Source organism: Bidens hawaiensis, unplaced genomic scaffold (genome assembly GCF_021521415.1).
Source record: "Bidens hawaiensis isolate Kalapana, Puna unplaced genomic scaffold, B.hawaiensis_p1.1 tig00005179_1, whole genome shotgun sequence".
NCBI classification, from domain to species: Eukaryota; Viridiplantae; Streptophyta; class Magnoliopsida; order Asterales; family Asteraceae; genus Bidens; species Bidens hawaiensis.
This window is the reverse complement of record NW_027491332.1, coordinates 1,543,452-1,561,380: the sequence shown is the minus strand read 5'-3', so window position 1 is coordinate 1,561,380 and position 17,929 is coordinate 1,543,452. Positions and strand designations below refer to the sequence as shown.

Below are 17,929 nucleotides of genomic sequence, written 5' to 3'. Positions count from 1 at the left end.
AAGGCTAAAGTGGTCCTAAAAAACCGTCTCCAACAGATTAGAGAGGTCACCTGCTCTTCCATCCCATCTCCCTTTCAAATTACCCTTTTACCCTCCACTTATATAAATATAAAAAAAAACCATGGGTTTTAAATAATCGAAGTTTTATATAATTTACTATAAAACGATTACAATAAAGTGGCAGGCAAACGGGCAACAAGCTGCGCCGCAACCCCCTTTTGAACAGCAAAGCCAATCCTGTTAAAAACGAAGCTTTGAGACCTAGAAGCTGAAGAGGTTCCACTTCTAGGTTTAAGTTTAAAACGAAACTTAAGGTTTAAGTTTAACCTTAACCCCCCATCTCTCTCTCTCTTCAAAACCACTTTTCTTCATCTAAACCTTTCCCTCCATAATAATATTAATATTAATCACATTTCTTATTATTACAATTACAATTACAATACAATTCGGTGTTTATAATTGCACAGATTATATCATACATACGGATTCCAAATTCACGCTGCTTGTGCAGTTACGTGTAACATTACAATTAACGCAGGTAGTTTTCTCCATCGATCTGTTATTATTATTACTTTCATGATTTTCAATTCATTGAGTATTGATTATCGGATCTTTGTGTTCCGATTCGCCTGAATTTGTGAAATTTGGTCCGATCGCCACCGGAATTTAGGCTCAGCTGTTGCCGATTTGATCCGATCGCCTTCGGATTCAGATAATTTGTGTTTCTAGGTCTAATTGTTTCAAATTATCAATGTTATGAGGTTTAATTTCGTAATTATCGAGTTTGAAGATCTAATTCAAAGTGGAATAATATAATTAAATATCAATTATATAATTATAAGATTTATTATTTTATTTTATTTTTATTATGAATTTTGAAATAGTTATGAGGTTTATGGTTCTGTTATAAGGTTCATTGTATTTGTGGATGAGGTTTTTTTGCTATAGTAATTTGATATATATATATATTGCATGGTGTTGAGTGCTTTAACTTTTTTACGTCTTGTTGTCCATATTTGTTTTGTTATAATTTAATTTAGTTGAAAGTGTTTGACTAGCCAAGGCGGTGATTTCTATGTGGGGGACTTAGCCCAGCTTTCTGTAGATCTCTCTGAACATATGTTATTATTATTATTATTACTATTATTGTTTTTTCTATCTTAAACACCGGTTGCAGTACGTTGACGTAGGCCCCACATCGGGACTAACCACGATAAAATTCTTGTCGTCTATTAGTTTATGTATTGTGATTATATCGTTTGTGCGTTTATTGTGTTGTTTCACTTCCGCATCGCCACTTTGATCCTAACAGGATTGTCAGTTATCTGTTTATTTTCCTTAAATGGCTGAATTGATACGCTGTAAATCGATTAGATTTGGAACGTAAAAGGAAGGAAAATCGATGCTTGGATCAGCAATTTGTGCCTTATGTTGTGTTATTGCTATATTGTGTTGTGAAGTTTGGTCTGCACTTTGAAGAGATGACTTGTTATAAAATGCTTCTGATTATTTTATTATCTAACAACAGAATTCGATATGTATGCTTAAAAGATGGTGTCAAAGAAAAGACTGTATAATGGAGGATTTGATGGTTTCGTTGCCCCAGTGATACCGAAGGCTCCAAGGTCCTTACGAGTGAGTGAATTATCGACTTTCCTTATTCAAAGTATACCCTTGATTTATGAGAATTTATGATTGACATTTATACTTTATTTTTCCTAGAGGGTTTCACATAAGAAATCATCAACGAATAGCGAAATTTGCCCCTTTGAGTTACTGGCAGCTGTAGCCGGCAAGTTATTGCAGGAGAGCACAAGTTCTGTTTCTAGTACTGGTCCGGAAAGCAAAGAACAAATTACCATTCCTGAAAAAGATGTTAATCAGGAAGCGCTTGAAGTTAAAGTTAATCCTTTAAAGTTAGATTATCTTGATCAGGGATGTTGTGGTGAGAGTGAGTTTGTTCCCGAACCCTCGAATCTAGAGTTAAAACTAGCACCGCCAGTGAAGGATTTGCCACACTCTGACAATGATTCTGCTTTAGAACATGCTTCTGTAATTAGCACAAATGACAAGAATGGAACTAATGGGGACTTATTTGATGCTAACATGGAAATTAAAGTAGAAACAAATGCAGTAGAAAAACCAAGTGAAGATTTTACTGCAGTTAAATCATGTAATAATGTAAAGATAGGTATTAGAGATGATGAAGAAAATTATTTTAGTTTTAATCAGCATATCGCCAAAATGAGGGCGCATAGATTGCAGTCGCGGGCTGGATATAGAAGAATGAGGAAGATGTTGAACACTACCAGGCACTGGAAATCGTTTCCTAAGTTGAAAGATTATGAACCGTCTAATACTACCAGTAAGTGAATAAGCCTTATTAACATTGTTTCTGCAATTTCATGCCATGTGATTATTTTTCTTATTTGGTCATTATGTCATTCTTCTAGGTCGTGGAGTCAAACCCTTTGACCAAAACAGGAAAAACATATACGTGCGAGAACGTTGTCAAGTGCAGACTTATTCCAAGAGAAGGAAGTTGTTTCATCATAACTCAAAACTTGATTATGTTCACGAGACGAGTAGTGAAAGTATATCTAATATACCTAAAGGTCCTTAATTTTCTCCAATTTTCTTGTAAAATAGCTCATTGATTGTTCAACTATTTATGCATTCAATTAACCTATTGTGTTATATATTGTCATACAGCAAAATCAGTGACATCTTCAGTTATCAACCATAAAAGTTCCCACGAATCTAAAGATGGTCACCGTACGACTCCTATCTCTCATGTATAAATAAGTATATCCTCATTTGACAAATTTCTCACATGATGTTTCTTCATTCAGTGAAATTTAGCATAAACTCGTTCCAAGTGCCGGAATTATACATTGAGATGCCAGAGACATCTACAATAGGTTCTTTAAAGGTACACTCTCACTTTTCATTCAAACATTATGTTTCTTCATTCTTGTTGATCACTTTCATTTAACAAGTTATGGTTGAATTTTAGAGTGCGGTTGTGGAAGCTGTAACAGCCATTCTAGGAGGTGAGTTACATGTAGGAGTACTTCTTCAAGGCAAGAAGATTAAAGATGACAACACAACACTACAACAAACAGGCATTTCATTAAACGCCAACACTTTGGGATTTATATTAGAGCCTAATGTTCCACAAACTCCACAGAATGAACCATGTGACAATCATGAACCACCACCACCACTATCATCACCCATGTAATATAAAATTCCTCTTTGACATATTAGTTGACTTTTATTAATATTAGCATTTGACTTTTTTTGTTAATGTTTGTATTCAGTTCTCCAGCTAGTCCCATTGTGGATGTAGATACTCTTGAAGTAACTTGCGTGGACAACCGAATTGAGGATAATCAAGAAAGTCAAAAGGAGTCAACAGAAGATATAGTTGATACTAAAGCTATTGTGCCAATCAGACAAGTGAATCCGGAGGCACTTGCAATGGTCCCACTGAACCATAAAGTGAGCAAAAGATCTGAACTTTCACAACGTAGGACTCGAAGACCGTTTTCTGTTAATGAAGTGGAAGCACTCGTGGAAGCAGTTGAAACACTCGGAACCGGAAGGTGTGTAAATCATTAAATCCCACACAATTTTAAACATTGCTGAACGATCATTGTAATGCGTTTTCTTTTATTAAATTTTGTAGATGGCGTGATGTTAAAATCCGCTCATTTGATGATGCAAACCACCGAACTTATGTCGACTTGAAGGTAAAACAAATCAATTCTTTCTTTTTCTTTCAAGTTTAACATACAATTCAAATCTTTAAAGTTCTTATATATGATTATGTATACGATATACAGGATAAATGGAAAACACTGGTTCACACTGCAAGTATTTCCCCTCAGCAAAGAAGGGGCGAACCAGTACCACAAGGTCTACTGGACCGAGTCTTGGCTGCGCATTCTTTCTGGTCTCAGAACCAATCTAAGCCACATGGGAAGCATCAGACCGAACCCATTCAGGTTCAAACTCCACAAGCGATTAAAGTTTGATGGCTGAAATGAGTTCGGGGATGGTGTGTACAAAGTTTTAACTTGTTTAAATTACTGGAATATTTCATATTGTTACTTACTTCTAAAGAAGGCTGGTGGAGAGGATATATCATACAAGGGTGTTTTTAACATGTTTTAGAAATTGTCAGTTTATTATTATACCATTCTTTTGCACATTGTACTGTTTGTAGCATTTTGTAAACATTTTTTTCCCTTAATGCAATTGATTCTTGTTTTCTTGCTTTATGTTTGTGCTCCTTTTGATCTCATCAAGTCTCTGTGTATTTGATGTTTAATAATTTGTTAATATGTAATTAAAGGGTTTAATATCAAAATTAAAGGATAAGATTTTATAGATAACAAGAACTTGTTCAAGCTGACCTAATTGGCTAATTGACTAATTCCCATATATTTTTATTTATGAGCATCTACCAAACCGATTTATCAGAAGCTGACACCTTGCATGAACAAGTGCAAGTGAACATTGAACCAGCGTCTTAAGACCGGGTGGACCGTTATTGCCCAATTGAAACACGCCGCATAGGCACATGGGCGTAGTGTATTTTTACCAGTCTTTTAACTTTTAAGTGTGGTTCCCACCGTTTTGAGCCGACTCGTTCACCTTGTGTTGTTTGTACGAAATGGCAAATTATTATTCATTGCTTTGGTATTGTGTTGTTTGTACGAAATGGCAAATTATTATTCATTGCTTTGGTTAATGTTTTAGTTTACATATGTCAACCTAGCTAATTATCAATGTTATAATAATCTTAGTAACACAAGCTGGTGATATATTTATTTATTTAGGTGCATAAAAAATACAACTAAAATAAACAGAGTGGCAGGAATATTATTATTCTCAACGTAGATCCCGTTGCCAAGATAATGAATTAGAAAATTAGATGGATGAGAGGCATGAGCATGTGGACTGGGTTGTTTGGGTCTCTTTCACTTTGTGAAACTGAATACGTCATAATTAAGATTCTCTTTTATCTTTTTCTATACACATAAAATATTACTAGACATAATATAGGATCTACTGATCTACTTTAAATCAATATATATATATGAAGCGTATATAATTTCTATAATATAAAGTGTAGCCTATTAAAGCTTTTGTAATTATCCATACATCCAACCTTAAAAGAGGGGAATAAATCTTGTGAAGATTAAATTGCAATTTAAGTGTTATTAAAATTACCCAAAGAAATCTGCATATAGTAAAGAGTAAAGGTTTTTAATTTATTTATCTCTGTAAAGTTTAAATACTCCTTAGCATTTGTGTTTGTCCAATTCAACACACCAACTCATCCTTTGCCTTACATCTTAACTTTTCTTGATATAAATGTAAAATATCTTTACCTTTAAACTAATATATTAATTTACATTCTTATCTTAACTGTCCTGTATTATGTATTATTTTACGTGTGAGGTTAATGTATAATAATTGCTTAATATACAATGGGTATACGAGACACTCAAAGGCAAAAACAAAAACGCTCAAATGCAAAAATTATAAAACGTTCAGCCAAAACTAAAACACTTAGTCAAAAACCTAAAACGCTTAAAAACGGTTTTCGTGAAAAAAAGTAAAAAAAAATGATCGATTAACGATCCAAAACTGTTTTTTCGGTGAAACAATGATTAATTGGATATGTATTGACAATTCCGAGATGTTGGGATGTGATTTCATGGATCGATTTCGTGAATACAGGGTATTCACGTACATATTGTACGTTAAGGTATAATTGTATTCAGTCTTTTCTCTTATTTTTATAATTACGTATTAGTAATCTTTTAAAAATTAAATATAATGGATTTTAAAATGCTTATTTATTTTCCTTTCCAGAAATACATATTTGTATTTGATCAACACGTCAATTCTTTCGATAAATTATGTGTTTAAGAAATACAAATCCGAAAACTTTTTCCTGGAAAACAATGAAATAGATAAAGTACTAAAAGAATTTTCAATAAAAATTTGACAACAATATATCCAACACAAAAATATGTAAGTACATGTAACTACCATTATATGTATAGACGTATAGTTAAGTAAAAGAACAAAATTTTGAGTGATCCAAAACACGTTAATGACAATTTAGATATTTAATTAACAAAGTCACGTTCTCTCATTAATTAAAATTTTCTATTTGTATAAATTATAAAATAAAGAAAAACATGTTGGATAATAGTTACTTTTACTTTTAGAAATTAAATCACATTTGATGGGGTCTCTATATGTTTATATGTTAAATTCGTTCTCTTAAAATAGATTAAGGTATTTTTAGTTGATGCTTGTTTTGTTGAATTTGTTTGTAGCACCCAAGTCAATCTCATAACAGTTGTAAGTGTGATAGATGTCAAGTTAAATACATTGTGCTGTCTAATTAGAATTGTCAAGAATTTTGCCCTTTGTTTGTAGCACCCGAGTCAATCTCATAACAATCGGAACTGCGATAGATGTCAAGTTAAATACATTGTGCTGCCATATTAGACTTGTTAGGAATTCCAGTCCTAGCCGTGGGCTATTGGGGCAAAGCATGCAATACTACTATTATTGTGGTGTGGTGTCCCGTAACTCATGGTTTTGTTTTAGGGGACTGTAGTAGAATTTTTTAGAATATAACTCATCTTGGTACTACTATAGTACTATCACCTAAACACGTTTAACTACGAGGTGCTTTAAGAGACCCTCTTTGCATATGAGCCTAAACTTCTCAGGAGGTCCCTATGCTATACTATTACTCTTGAACAAGCAATGCTAATCAGAAAAATGTGATAAGATTCGATGTGCATGTCTACTTCAAACGTATCATGCATGACAAAGTGGTCCACTCTATTTAACGTGACATTTCTCATAAGCCTTATCAATGTTGGATCTACATATTGGTAAATAAGTTACATGTGAAATAATCAGCATTTAAAAATTACACATGTCATTAAAATCATAGCTCCATAGTCTATTAGTTTGAAAAATAATTTTCCATCATAAACACATCATAATTATTAATTCCAACCATAGGGAATTTTAAGATTAACACATTAATCACAAATGTACATATTTAAATTGCAAATAGTGGCCATCAAATCATAAGAATGGGCCCAATTAATATGAGCCGTATGTGAAACAAGCACGGATTTGAAAGGGCCCAACAAAGCGGTATACTTAGGCAGTAGGCACAACCACTTTATGAGGCCTACATTTTTCAATTAATTTCCGGTTGTCCAATATCACAGTTTTAAACATTACACCAACAAACGTTTAAGTATTATAAAAAAGTTTTAAAAAACATTAAAATGGAAATACTAAAAGAAAACCAAAACTTAAATCGTTATTAAAATTATAAATAGGTTGGTGACTGTCGATTGATGCATAATTAAAAAATAAAACTTTTGTATGATATATGATTTTCATTATCTACTTTTACTTTTGTATCTAAAAAATATTTTTATGACATAAACACTAACATTATTACTTGTATTGTGATATAATTTTTAAAGTTCTACAAATTTTCAAAGATAACGATATATTTCATAATGCAAAACTTTTTAGAAAGAGGTGATTTTATGACCTCACAATTTTAATATGTGATAAGTACTTTTGGACCGTTTGGTGCCGTAATAGATTGGTTTATGACAACTAAAGACGGAACTGGACTGCTCATAAAATACGTAAGGTCATATTGTGAAAATCTTGAATCAAGTTCTTTTAGGACGAGTTCGAGTTTAAAATAACTTAATTTTAATAAGAGAGCCCAAACATAGACTTCACCTATAGAGGCCTTGCCCGACCAAGGGCGAATTGACTATTGATTTTAAGGAGACCAAGGCCCCCATGGTTTAAAAATTTGTTAAGGCCATGTTCATCCATTTGTGAAGCACTTTAATTAGTTGGAATATTACTAGTAATGTATGTATAACTCAAACAAAATAATGCATAAGCAAGATCATTTATGTATTAGGGGGTGTTTGGCCTAGCTTTTTTAGCAAAGCTTATAGCTTTTTTTATAAAATAAGCTTAACTTGGTGTTTGGTTTAGCTTTTTTAGCTTATGCTTATAAGCTAATTTTGAGAAGCTTATTTGAATATGGTTTTTAGCTTATTTGAAGAAGCTTTTTTGTTTAAGGGGGTAAATTACCATTTGCCTTCAAATGGTAATGGATTAATAATATTGAAGCAACTTATTACTAAAACAAATTAAAAAATGATGAATTTAACAACTTATTAAGGCATATAATCAACTTGTAGAATATAAGCTAATTCAAACACTAAGAAAGAGCTTATCAAATAATATAAAATAAGCTATAAGCTACTTTAAAATATAAGCCTAAGCTAGAAAATAAAAGCTAGGCCAAACACCCCTTAGTGTTGTTTGTTTCATTAAGAAACCTTATCCCTTTACAACTTTATGCACCTATCTCTGTAACCAAACAAAGCCTAATCTACGGAAAACCCATTTACCCCCATCACAAAAGTTTCGGCTTGGTACAAATGGGCCGAAAAAGGAAAAAGCATTTCAACTAAACCTAATATGGTGACCACTTGAAGTGGGCCATCATCTTTATTATAGTCGAACTCAATCATTTAATCTTAAATAAATTATTTTTTTAAACATAAACTTTATTTTGTGTTAATCCACCGCACTCTCTAATTTGAAGGAGTAACGTTGTCTCACTCCGGCCAGATTATACTGTTTTTACTGGACACAGGCGAGCTTTAAAGTTTGGCTTGACCGTTCTCCGAGAAACCATACCGTCGGCTGTCACTTAACGATCGTTGTGCCACCACAAGAGCAGAACTCTCTGGAGTAGCACACGATGGGATGAAGCCCGGGTAGGTTTGGGATTCGAATTGACAATCTCGCGCCTAGCTCAAATAATTCATTACCTATATTTACCAAAAGTGACATAAGTGAAAATCGAACTTGGATTTCCATATAATAACCCAATCCTACCACTATATCACAAGTTAGGGATTCGTAAATAAATTAAATAATAATACTTTAAAAATGTTATTGATATCAGGTATCTAGATAATCAATTAGATATAGAATGAACAGAAAGAAATAATTTACATGTTTTGTGAGAGCCCGTCAAAATCAAAATTATTGATATCAGGTATCTAGATAATCAATTAAATATCATCTATCAAACACACACACATATTTCATATACATAATATCTTTCTTAAGCCTATCTGTTAATTAAAGTATGAAAATATTCTGTTTCAGAAAAGAAAGCATAAACTAGTTCGTGACACTATTTGACATGTATCCTTAAAACTTTTTATGTGCATATTTATCATATTAAATAAAAAGTATTGTTATATATGTAAATAAACGACTCATTTGGACTACAAATCTATTGGAAATAGGTCATAATAATCAAACACAAGAAAAAACTATTTGAACAACTTGACCCAATTATAATAAAACTAAAAACTTGACCCGTGCATAAATTTTTAACCCTACCAATCTATTTATATTAACACACAACCTAAACCAACCATGACGCAAACTCTCATAAACTTATCCTAATAAAAAGATAATGACTTTAGACAACTCGATAAACTTAAATAAACGAGTCAAACTCTAATAAAACATTTATCAAGAATATTAAGCGTTTAAAATCTAGTCAGGTTCGGCATGAAACTCAGACTGTTATTAAACGAGCTTCAATTCATACTCGAGCTTCACCTTACACTTAATTCAATTATCTAATGATTATATCTTAAATAACTCACTAACACAACGTTATTTTGTATTTAATTAAAACAACTACAACCTTGTCAATTCAGAAAAGAGCATATAAGGCCATAAGATAATACCAAAGAACATCAACATCAATCGCTTATTAGTTGGAAGACTTTAGCTCACTATAGTGACTACCCCAAATAAACAACTGTTTTCACGATCAAATCATATAATTCTGTGAATTTTTAAGTAGTTTAATATCCATCCCTGTAACCACTTACTATTTTATACACGCATTGTTTTAAATTAGATAGTCACCATGGTTTTAAACAATATTTTACTGTTTATAAATATAAATTTAGCAAATAAACAGTTTCGGTTTGAGTTTCCGAATCAAAACTGATACAAATAATTAGTATTTGATTTTTTATTTGTTTACAAGTCATCCAATAAATCTTGTATATATCAAAATTCCAGCGTCTTTTGTATCAAGTTTATTATAAGTGTTCATATCCTTTGATTTCATTAATCATTCTATGTATTTCAGTATATGTATAGATAAATATTTTTAATACTTATTGCGAATTACAGTTAATCAAACTAGCAATTGCATCCAATAAAAACTAATCAAAAAGACAATATTTGTGCAACGCAATTAGTGACGAAACCATTATTTTTTTCATGGGGGCTTAACAATAATTTTAAAGGGAGCTATCGGGATTTTCTAGCACGACTAACACTAAAAAAAGTTTTCATCAGTTATTATAATAGTTCACCAACAATATAAATATACAATTTAAAATCCAAGTCGCGAATACAATATTTGAATGGCAAAACGATAAGTTTTTTTTAGCGTACAACGATAGTTAACTAATTACAAAATTTGTATGGCAAATTGTCATTTTTGTCACCGCAGTTTGGTCATTTTGTTATTTCCATCCAAAAAGTTTTTTCTTCTTTTTTTAGTGTTTATGTACCCAGTGGTTTCGTTTTCTTGTCATTTGATCCTAAACACTAATATTGTTAGTTGTTTTATCTTACATTTGATCAAACCATGGTGAAGGGACAATTACATCAATAACTATGGCGAAGGGGTATATATCATATTTAAAGCGGAAATAGACCATTCCAACTGCTAACTTTGATCAAGTTGTTTATGAAGACATTTTGAGCATTATAAATTGTTTGTTGTCCATACATGAAATGAATTATCAAACAATAAAATCAAAACAATTTAGTAACGGTTTAAATCTCTGCTCATTTTATATATTAAACAATAAATATAAGTGTTAAGACATCATAATAAACTTGAGCCCTTAGACAATGTGTAGTGGGGCTTGAGCGATTGGGGTGATATTGGGCGTAAACACCGCCCCCCCGGGCGATAAGTGGGCGAAAAGGGACGGGGGCGAGGTATTATTGTCGCCGATTAAATATGAAAATAATAATATAATAATAATGTTACCGTTGGGTAACGGATAAATAAAAAAAATTAAATTAAAAACTTAATATAAATATCAAACCAATTAAACCATTTTCACCATATCATACACAAACTCAAACATAAAAATACCAATCATTTTCATCATTTTATACTTCTTCAAACTCAATGAGTTCCCCGGATTCCACGAATTCTGCCGAGATTTGAGATCAGTTAATCAACGAGAGTCGAAGAATTCATCAGATTCATCGACGAGTGACGGAAGATCATTTAGAGGTCACAAACGCGGTTCGGGCCGTCGCCAATAACATGGTGTCCCGCTCTGCTCCGTCTACGGTACCACGTAGACGGTCATATATCCTTTGGAGACGAGGAGGAGGACGAAGACAAGGACGGGGACGAAGACGAAGATGAAGACGAATAAATTAGTTTTTTTATTTGTATTTTTATATGTATTTTGTTGTTGTGTGTGTTTTTTTTATTATAATTTATTTTTATTATTGGTGTGTTTTCTTAGTTTTATGTATTTTTTGTATTTATTTTTTAATTTTAATACATTTTTATTTAATTATTTAAATAAATTGGTTTTTATTTAATTAGCTTCTACACCGTTACACCCCAAAAACAAATTCTCACAATTTGCTGACTGGACGTCACGTGTCACAATTCGCCCCCATTTGTAGCCCCTCCGTTACGCATAGCCTTATCATTTGAATCATCTGAAGTGTACTTTAACAAACATCTTGATATCATTATGTTAAATTGATAAATCTAAATTGAACTCGTATATTTATTGGTGACAATTATATGGACATTTTCACAAAGACTTAAAAGCACCGTCTTTTAAGGAGTTATAACAATTTTTTTAAGATTGATCCATTTTAGTAGACAAGCCAAATAACTTAACCTTAGATAAGTCAGTCCGATGTGGGTTGTATAAATAAACGTTAAAAGTATTCTACTAAGCAATTCCCGATTAGGGGTGTAAACGAGCCAAGACAATCCGTGCTTCCTAAGGCTCAAGCTTGACTCATTTTAACTTATAACCTAAAGAGGACTCAAGATTGAGCTTGGCTCCCTTAAAACACTATCTTTAAAACCCGAGATCAACTCGTTTAAAACACTATCTCTAAAGCTTAACCCGTTAATTATGGGTCAGGCTAAACGTACCCCCCTCCCTTGCTAACCATACACCCCCCTGAACTTTCATTTCCCTTTAACATTTGTAATTGACATGTTAGCCCCTCTTATTTTATTTTATTTTATAATTCTCTCAAAATATCATATAAAAAACTAGTAAGTTTTTATTTTTGTTTTACAATTTTTTAATATATTTTTGTTATTGATATTATTATTTAATTTCTTTAAGATCTCATTAAAAGTTTGTTTACTTTTTTACATGTATTAAAAAGTTTGTATGTTTTCTCTAGCTAGTTTTTTTTTTTTTTTTTTTTTTTTTTATAAAATGTATTAAAAATAATTTGATTTTCTTTTGTTAGGTTTAGATACATGAGTTAATGTTACTTGAAAAAAGAGCCAAATTTGTTTATTAAGTTTTATGTTATTTAACATTTTTATTTATGAAAAATAATATGATTTTTTTGTAAAAAAATGTAAACTATCTCTTAATTTAAAAAACGCTCTTCAAAGAGATTAAAACAAGTATAAAAAAATTAAAAGCAAGAAAAATAACGTGTTTTAGATAAGAAAAAAATGTTTTTCTAAGTAAGAAAAAAATATGTTTTTATTGAAGGCTTTTAAATATATATAAAAAGATAAATATAAAAAAATGATAAATAAACATAGAAAAAAAAATGTTTTTTATAAAAATAATAATAATAAAAGATAACAAAATAACAAAAAAAACAACAAAAATGTCTAAATCGTATTAATGTAAAATTTTAAGGAGGGGATATGTTTAGTAAAAATGGATGAGAGTGGGGTACGTTTAGCAACACCCGTTAATTATGTATCAATTATTTTACATTTATATTGTAGAGCTAGTTAGCTGTGTCCAACAAGTAATTAGAACTATAATCTATGAATGTTATTTTTGACTTAATTTTCTAACCAAGGTCACTTTGTCATCTCGTAGTGTTGAGATTGAACGGTGTAGATTTTCCATCTAATATAATATTAAAACCCGTGAAGACTCTCTACTGGTCTAACTCATTTTCATTCTACACACTTCTTACTTCATTTTCTCTCTCGCACCGTTCTAGGGCTTGCTTGCTTGCTTGCTTTTTCTCAGGTATACTACATATAAATATAACAATAATAATAATAATACACTTTCTATATATTCCACAATTATCTCCAATTATGCAGTTCAAGTCACTTATTTTGATAGTTTAGGTAATTAGGTATGAATATATGATGAATGATTTTTATCTTAAATGATTTTTTTTTTTGTGTGGTAGATATATAAATTGATCATAGATGGTCATGGATGGGATATGGACATCACGCCTTACTGAACCCGAACCCGAACCCGAACCCGAACCCGAATACCTTTAAGTTAAACGGATCTTCATCAGTCTTATCAGATCCAGATTTTCTTAATTCCATGAATCTCAACGAGCCGTTATTATGTCGAAATTCGGTTAATAATAATGTTAATAATATTATAAGGTCTAGTCCATCTTCTAGTTCGAACTTGAATCATGAAGACTTTGACTTAAGCGACGTCGTTTTCAAGTACATAAACCAGATGCTTATGGAAGAAAACATAGAGGAGAAGACTTCCATGCTGCACGAGCCCGGTGTGCTTCAAGCGGCTGAGAAGTCGTTTTACGACGTGCTTATGGTCAACGAGCCGATGTTTGATAGTACCGGGAGTACAGGTTTTAGCTGTGATGTTAGTGATTACAGTTCGGTTATTGGACCGGAGGTGTATTTGAATATTGACTCGAAGCCCGGGTTCTCGAGAAGTAGTAATAGTTGTGTTACAGATTGTGCTGCTGATTCACCTATGAGTGTTCAAAGCGGACACGCACCGGTTACGCACTTTCAAAACGGTGTGGTTTTTAAGACCGAGAAGTTACATGAAACCGGTTTACCTGTCGTCGAATCGAGAGGAAAGAAAAACCATTATTACTCTGAAGATGTTGACGAAGACGGGAGGATTTTTAAGCAGTCTGCGGTTTATAATGACCCGACCGTGAGATCGAAAATGTTTGATGATGTGTTGCTTTGTAGTGGAAGAAAGCTGCCTCAAGGTGGTTTTGTGCATAGTGGGGTCAATAAAAGTCAACCGAAGAGTAGTACGAAGGGGCGCAGTAAAAAGGGTGTGAAACGGGATGTTGTGGATTTGAGGACGCTGTTGAGTTTATGTGCACAAGCGGTTGCGGGTAATGACCAACGTAGTGCGGTTGATTTGATTAAACAGATAAGAGAACACTCGTCACCGACAGGTGACGGTATGCAGCGAATGGCGCATTATTTTTGTTCCGGGCTGGAAACACGGATGGCAGGGTCGGGAACGGAGATATATAAAGCTTTGCTTAATCGACACCCGTCTGCTAAAGATATATTGAAAGCGTACCATTTGTTTCTCACTTGTTGCCCGTTTTTGAAAATATCGAACTTTTTATCGAATAAAACGATTTTCCACGCAGCTGAGAATAAGAAGAAGCTGCATATTGTGGATTTTGGTATACTTTATGGGTTTCAATGGCCGTGTTTTATTCAACGTTTATCTAAACGGCCCGGTGGGCCCCCGGAGCTTAGGATCACGGGCATTGATTTTCCATGTCCGGGTTTTAGACCGTCTGAACGGGTTGAGGAGACCGGATCTCGGTTAGCGAATTATGCTGAAACGTTTAACGTTCCGTTTAAGTTCAAAGCGATAGCTCAAAAGTGGGAAACGATCACGATCGAGGATCTCGAGCTCGATGGTGACGAGACGTTAATTGTGAATTGCGCGTATAGGTTTAGGTACTTGCTTGACGAGACGGTGATGGTGGATAGTCCGAGGAGTAAGGTTGTAAACCTTATTAGGAAAATGAACCCCGACTTGTTTATTCAAGGTGTTATTAACGGGTCTTACAACGCCCCGTTTTTTATCACGAGGTTTCGGGAAGCTTTGTTTTTCTTCTCGTCTATGTTTGATATGATTGAGGCTACCACGACACGTGAGACACCCGAGAGAACACTCATTGAGAAAAACTTTTGGGGGCGTGAAGCGATGAATGTTATAGCATGCGAAGGCGGTGAGAGAATTGAGAGACCGGAAACGTATAAGCAGTGGCAGGTTCGTAATTTAAGAGCTGGGTTCCGTCAGATACCGCTTAATCGAGAGATATTGAAAATGGCTAAAGAGAGAGTGAAGTCATGTTACCATAGAGATTTCGGGATCGATGAAGACGGTCATTGGTTGTTGCAAGGCTGGAAAGGACGGATTATATACGCGTTATCTTCGTGGAAACCCGCTTAATATAAACGTATGCTTATTCGGGGGATTATGAATTGGTTCTCATCAAATGCATCTTTTGTCAAGAAGTCATATGGTACCTTTAATCATTTTGTTTTTTAAATTTTAATTACATTTTTTAAATTATTAATGTGGAATGAACATGATATAATATTATGTATTTGGCAAGCAGGATAAGTGAGAAGAATTTGTTGGGCAGTTGACAAATGAAGTCTTGCTTTTCTTTTGAGGTAAGGATATTAACTTTTATAATGTATTCATCATATAAGATACATTGAATTTACGAAAGATATTTTTAGACGTTATTATTATTCGTAAACTTGAATCATAGTTCGCGGTTGAGCAGGTAGTAGGTATGAGCTGAGGGTGCATTTATTAATAATATCACATGGGGTGAATTTACAAAAAAAAATATTTTAAATGTTTTGATTAGTTGCGAAAATTTGAATCATGTCTTGCGGTTGAGCGGGTAGCAGATATGACTTGCTGGTGCATTTACCAATAATATCACATGGGGTGAATTTATGCACAATATTATAAACGTTATAATTAGTTTCGAAAACTTGAATCATGGCTCGTGATTGAGTGGGTAGCAGATGTGAGTTGAGGGTGCATTTATTAATAATATCATATGGGGTGAATTAACGAGAAATATCTTTAGATGTTATTAATTTTGAAATCTTGAATCAAAGCTCGCTGTTGAGCAGGTAGCAGATGTGAGTTAGAGGGTGAATTTACAAAAATAATTTTAAACGTTATTATTCGTTTCGAAAACTTGAATCATGGCTCGCGAGCGTGCAGCAGATATGAACAGCGAGTGCTTTTACCAATAATATCACATGGGGTGAATTTATGAAAAATATTTTTAAACGTTATAATTAATTTTGAAAACTTGAATGATTGAATCATAGCTCGCGGTTGAGCAGGTAGCAGATGTGAGATGAGGGTGCATGTATTAATAATGTCACATGGGGCGATTCATACGGTAGGCAGCATCATGGGTTACTAATTTTAGGTATCAGTTGAATGTATCTGGATATATTAGGGACTTGAAGAATACATATTGCTTATTTATAGTCAGCCAGTATTTTATTATTGGATGCCCTTTCAAGTTTCAATAGACAAAATCTTTAATTCTTTATTGACTGTTATTATAGTTAATATACATGTTCTATAAGATCTTTACTCTTGACTTATTACAATATTATACTAATACCAGTTGAGGTTTTTTAGGATGATTTGATTCTATGTTCATACACATATGCACTTAAGTTTTTAGGGCCATGTTAATTGTATGTTATTTGTCATTGGTTAAATTATTTTTAACCATTATGTTAACAAAATCAGGAGGCATTTTTTTGGTTTAATCAATATTTGCATCATTTATAAGTTACCTAAATGTATCTAGTCTTTTGTGTAGTTATTGAAGGTAACCTGGCCTTATTCATCGGTCTCACGCTAACATGAAAGGTGTAAATCGGGCATAACAGGACCAAACTGCATGTGATTGACCGCCAAGTATCAGCGCGCTTTGACAAAGTTTACCGTATTAACAGCTCTAATATTTGTAATGAAAATTTTGAACTGTTGTGATTTTGGAAATTTTACCGTATGGACAGCTCTCATATTTGTAAATCTTTTTAAAGTCATTTGTTACTAGTTATGATTTTGGATAATTTTGGGGTGGGTGAATGGTTCATTTGAATTTAGTGCTGTTATAGAAGAGATTTACATAATATGTCAGTTAACAAATCAGCATGTGTCTAAAATTTTTATGTGAATGGCATGGTACTTTTAGCCACTTTGGGCATTTTGAGCCAATTTGATTCTTATCTTGTTTTTACATATTTTGTCATTGATTTCGAAGTTTTACATAATTATCAATTGATATTCTGAAATCTGAATGCCATCCTTAGATCCTAGCAGAGCATTATTATCAGTAATATTTCTGATTCTTGTTTTATTTCCCTATTCACACTATAATCTTTATTGTTATTATAGGCATTTGTAGAAAAGATATTTTGGGAACAGTTTCTTAGAGGGGTCGGGGCAATAATGTGGTAAGGTTCATTGGTAGTTTATCATATGACAAACTCACATAATTTGTGGCAAAGGTTACCGTGTGATTATATGACTTTTGAAGAAATAAAAATACCCACTAATAATCAATTTATACATATATTATAAAAAAAAAGTTTTAAGGTACTTATGGGTAGATGTTTCATGTTATTTTTTGGTTTGTGGGTATTTGAGGGTAGAGGTGCACAAATCAGGTTTTTTAAATACCCGGGTTCGGGTATGGAACCGGGTTCAGATATGAC

General features: G+C 32.9%; 2 protein-coding genes across 2 annotated transcripts; both read left to right on the top strand.

The window, feature by feature from the left end:
* Positions 1-345: 345 nt before the first annotated feature.
* Positions 346-4,416, top strand: LOC143629300 (telomere repeat-binding protein 4-like). The gene is made up of 10 exons (XM_077098608.1): positions 346-538; positions 1,529-1,635; positions 1,723-2,365; positions 2,454-2,615; positions 2,713-2,775; positions 2,853-2,932; positions 3,017-3,240; positions 3,324-3,608; positions 3,692-3,755; positions 3,849-4,416. The coding sequence occupies exons 2-10, from the start codon at positions 1,552-1,554 to the stop codon at positions 4,038-4,040; spliced, it is 1,797 nt and encodes a 598-aa protein (XP_076954723.1). The 5' UTR covers positions 346-538; positions 1,529-1,551; the 3' UTR covers positions 4,041-4,416.
* An 8,987-nt stretch (positions 4,417-13,403) lies between these two features.
* Positions 13,404-15,613, top strand: LOC143629299 (scarecrow-like protein 30). Its single transcript, XM_077098607.1, has 2 exons — positions 13,404-13,427; positions 13,597-15,613. Exon 2 carries the CDS (start codon positions 13,626-13,628, stop codon positions 15,609-15,611), a length of 1,986 nt encoding a protein of 661 aa, XP_076954722.1. The 5' UTR covers positions 13,404-13,427; positions 13,597-13,625; the 3' UTR covers positions 15,612-15,613.
* The last annotated feature ends 2,316 nt before the right edge of the window (positions 15,614-17,929 follow it).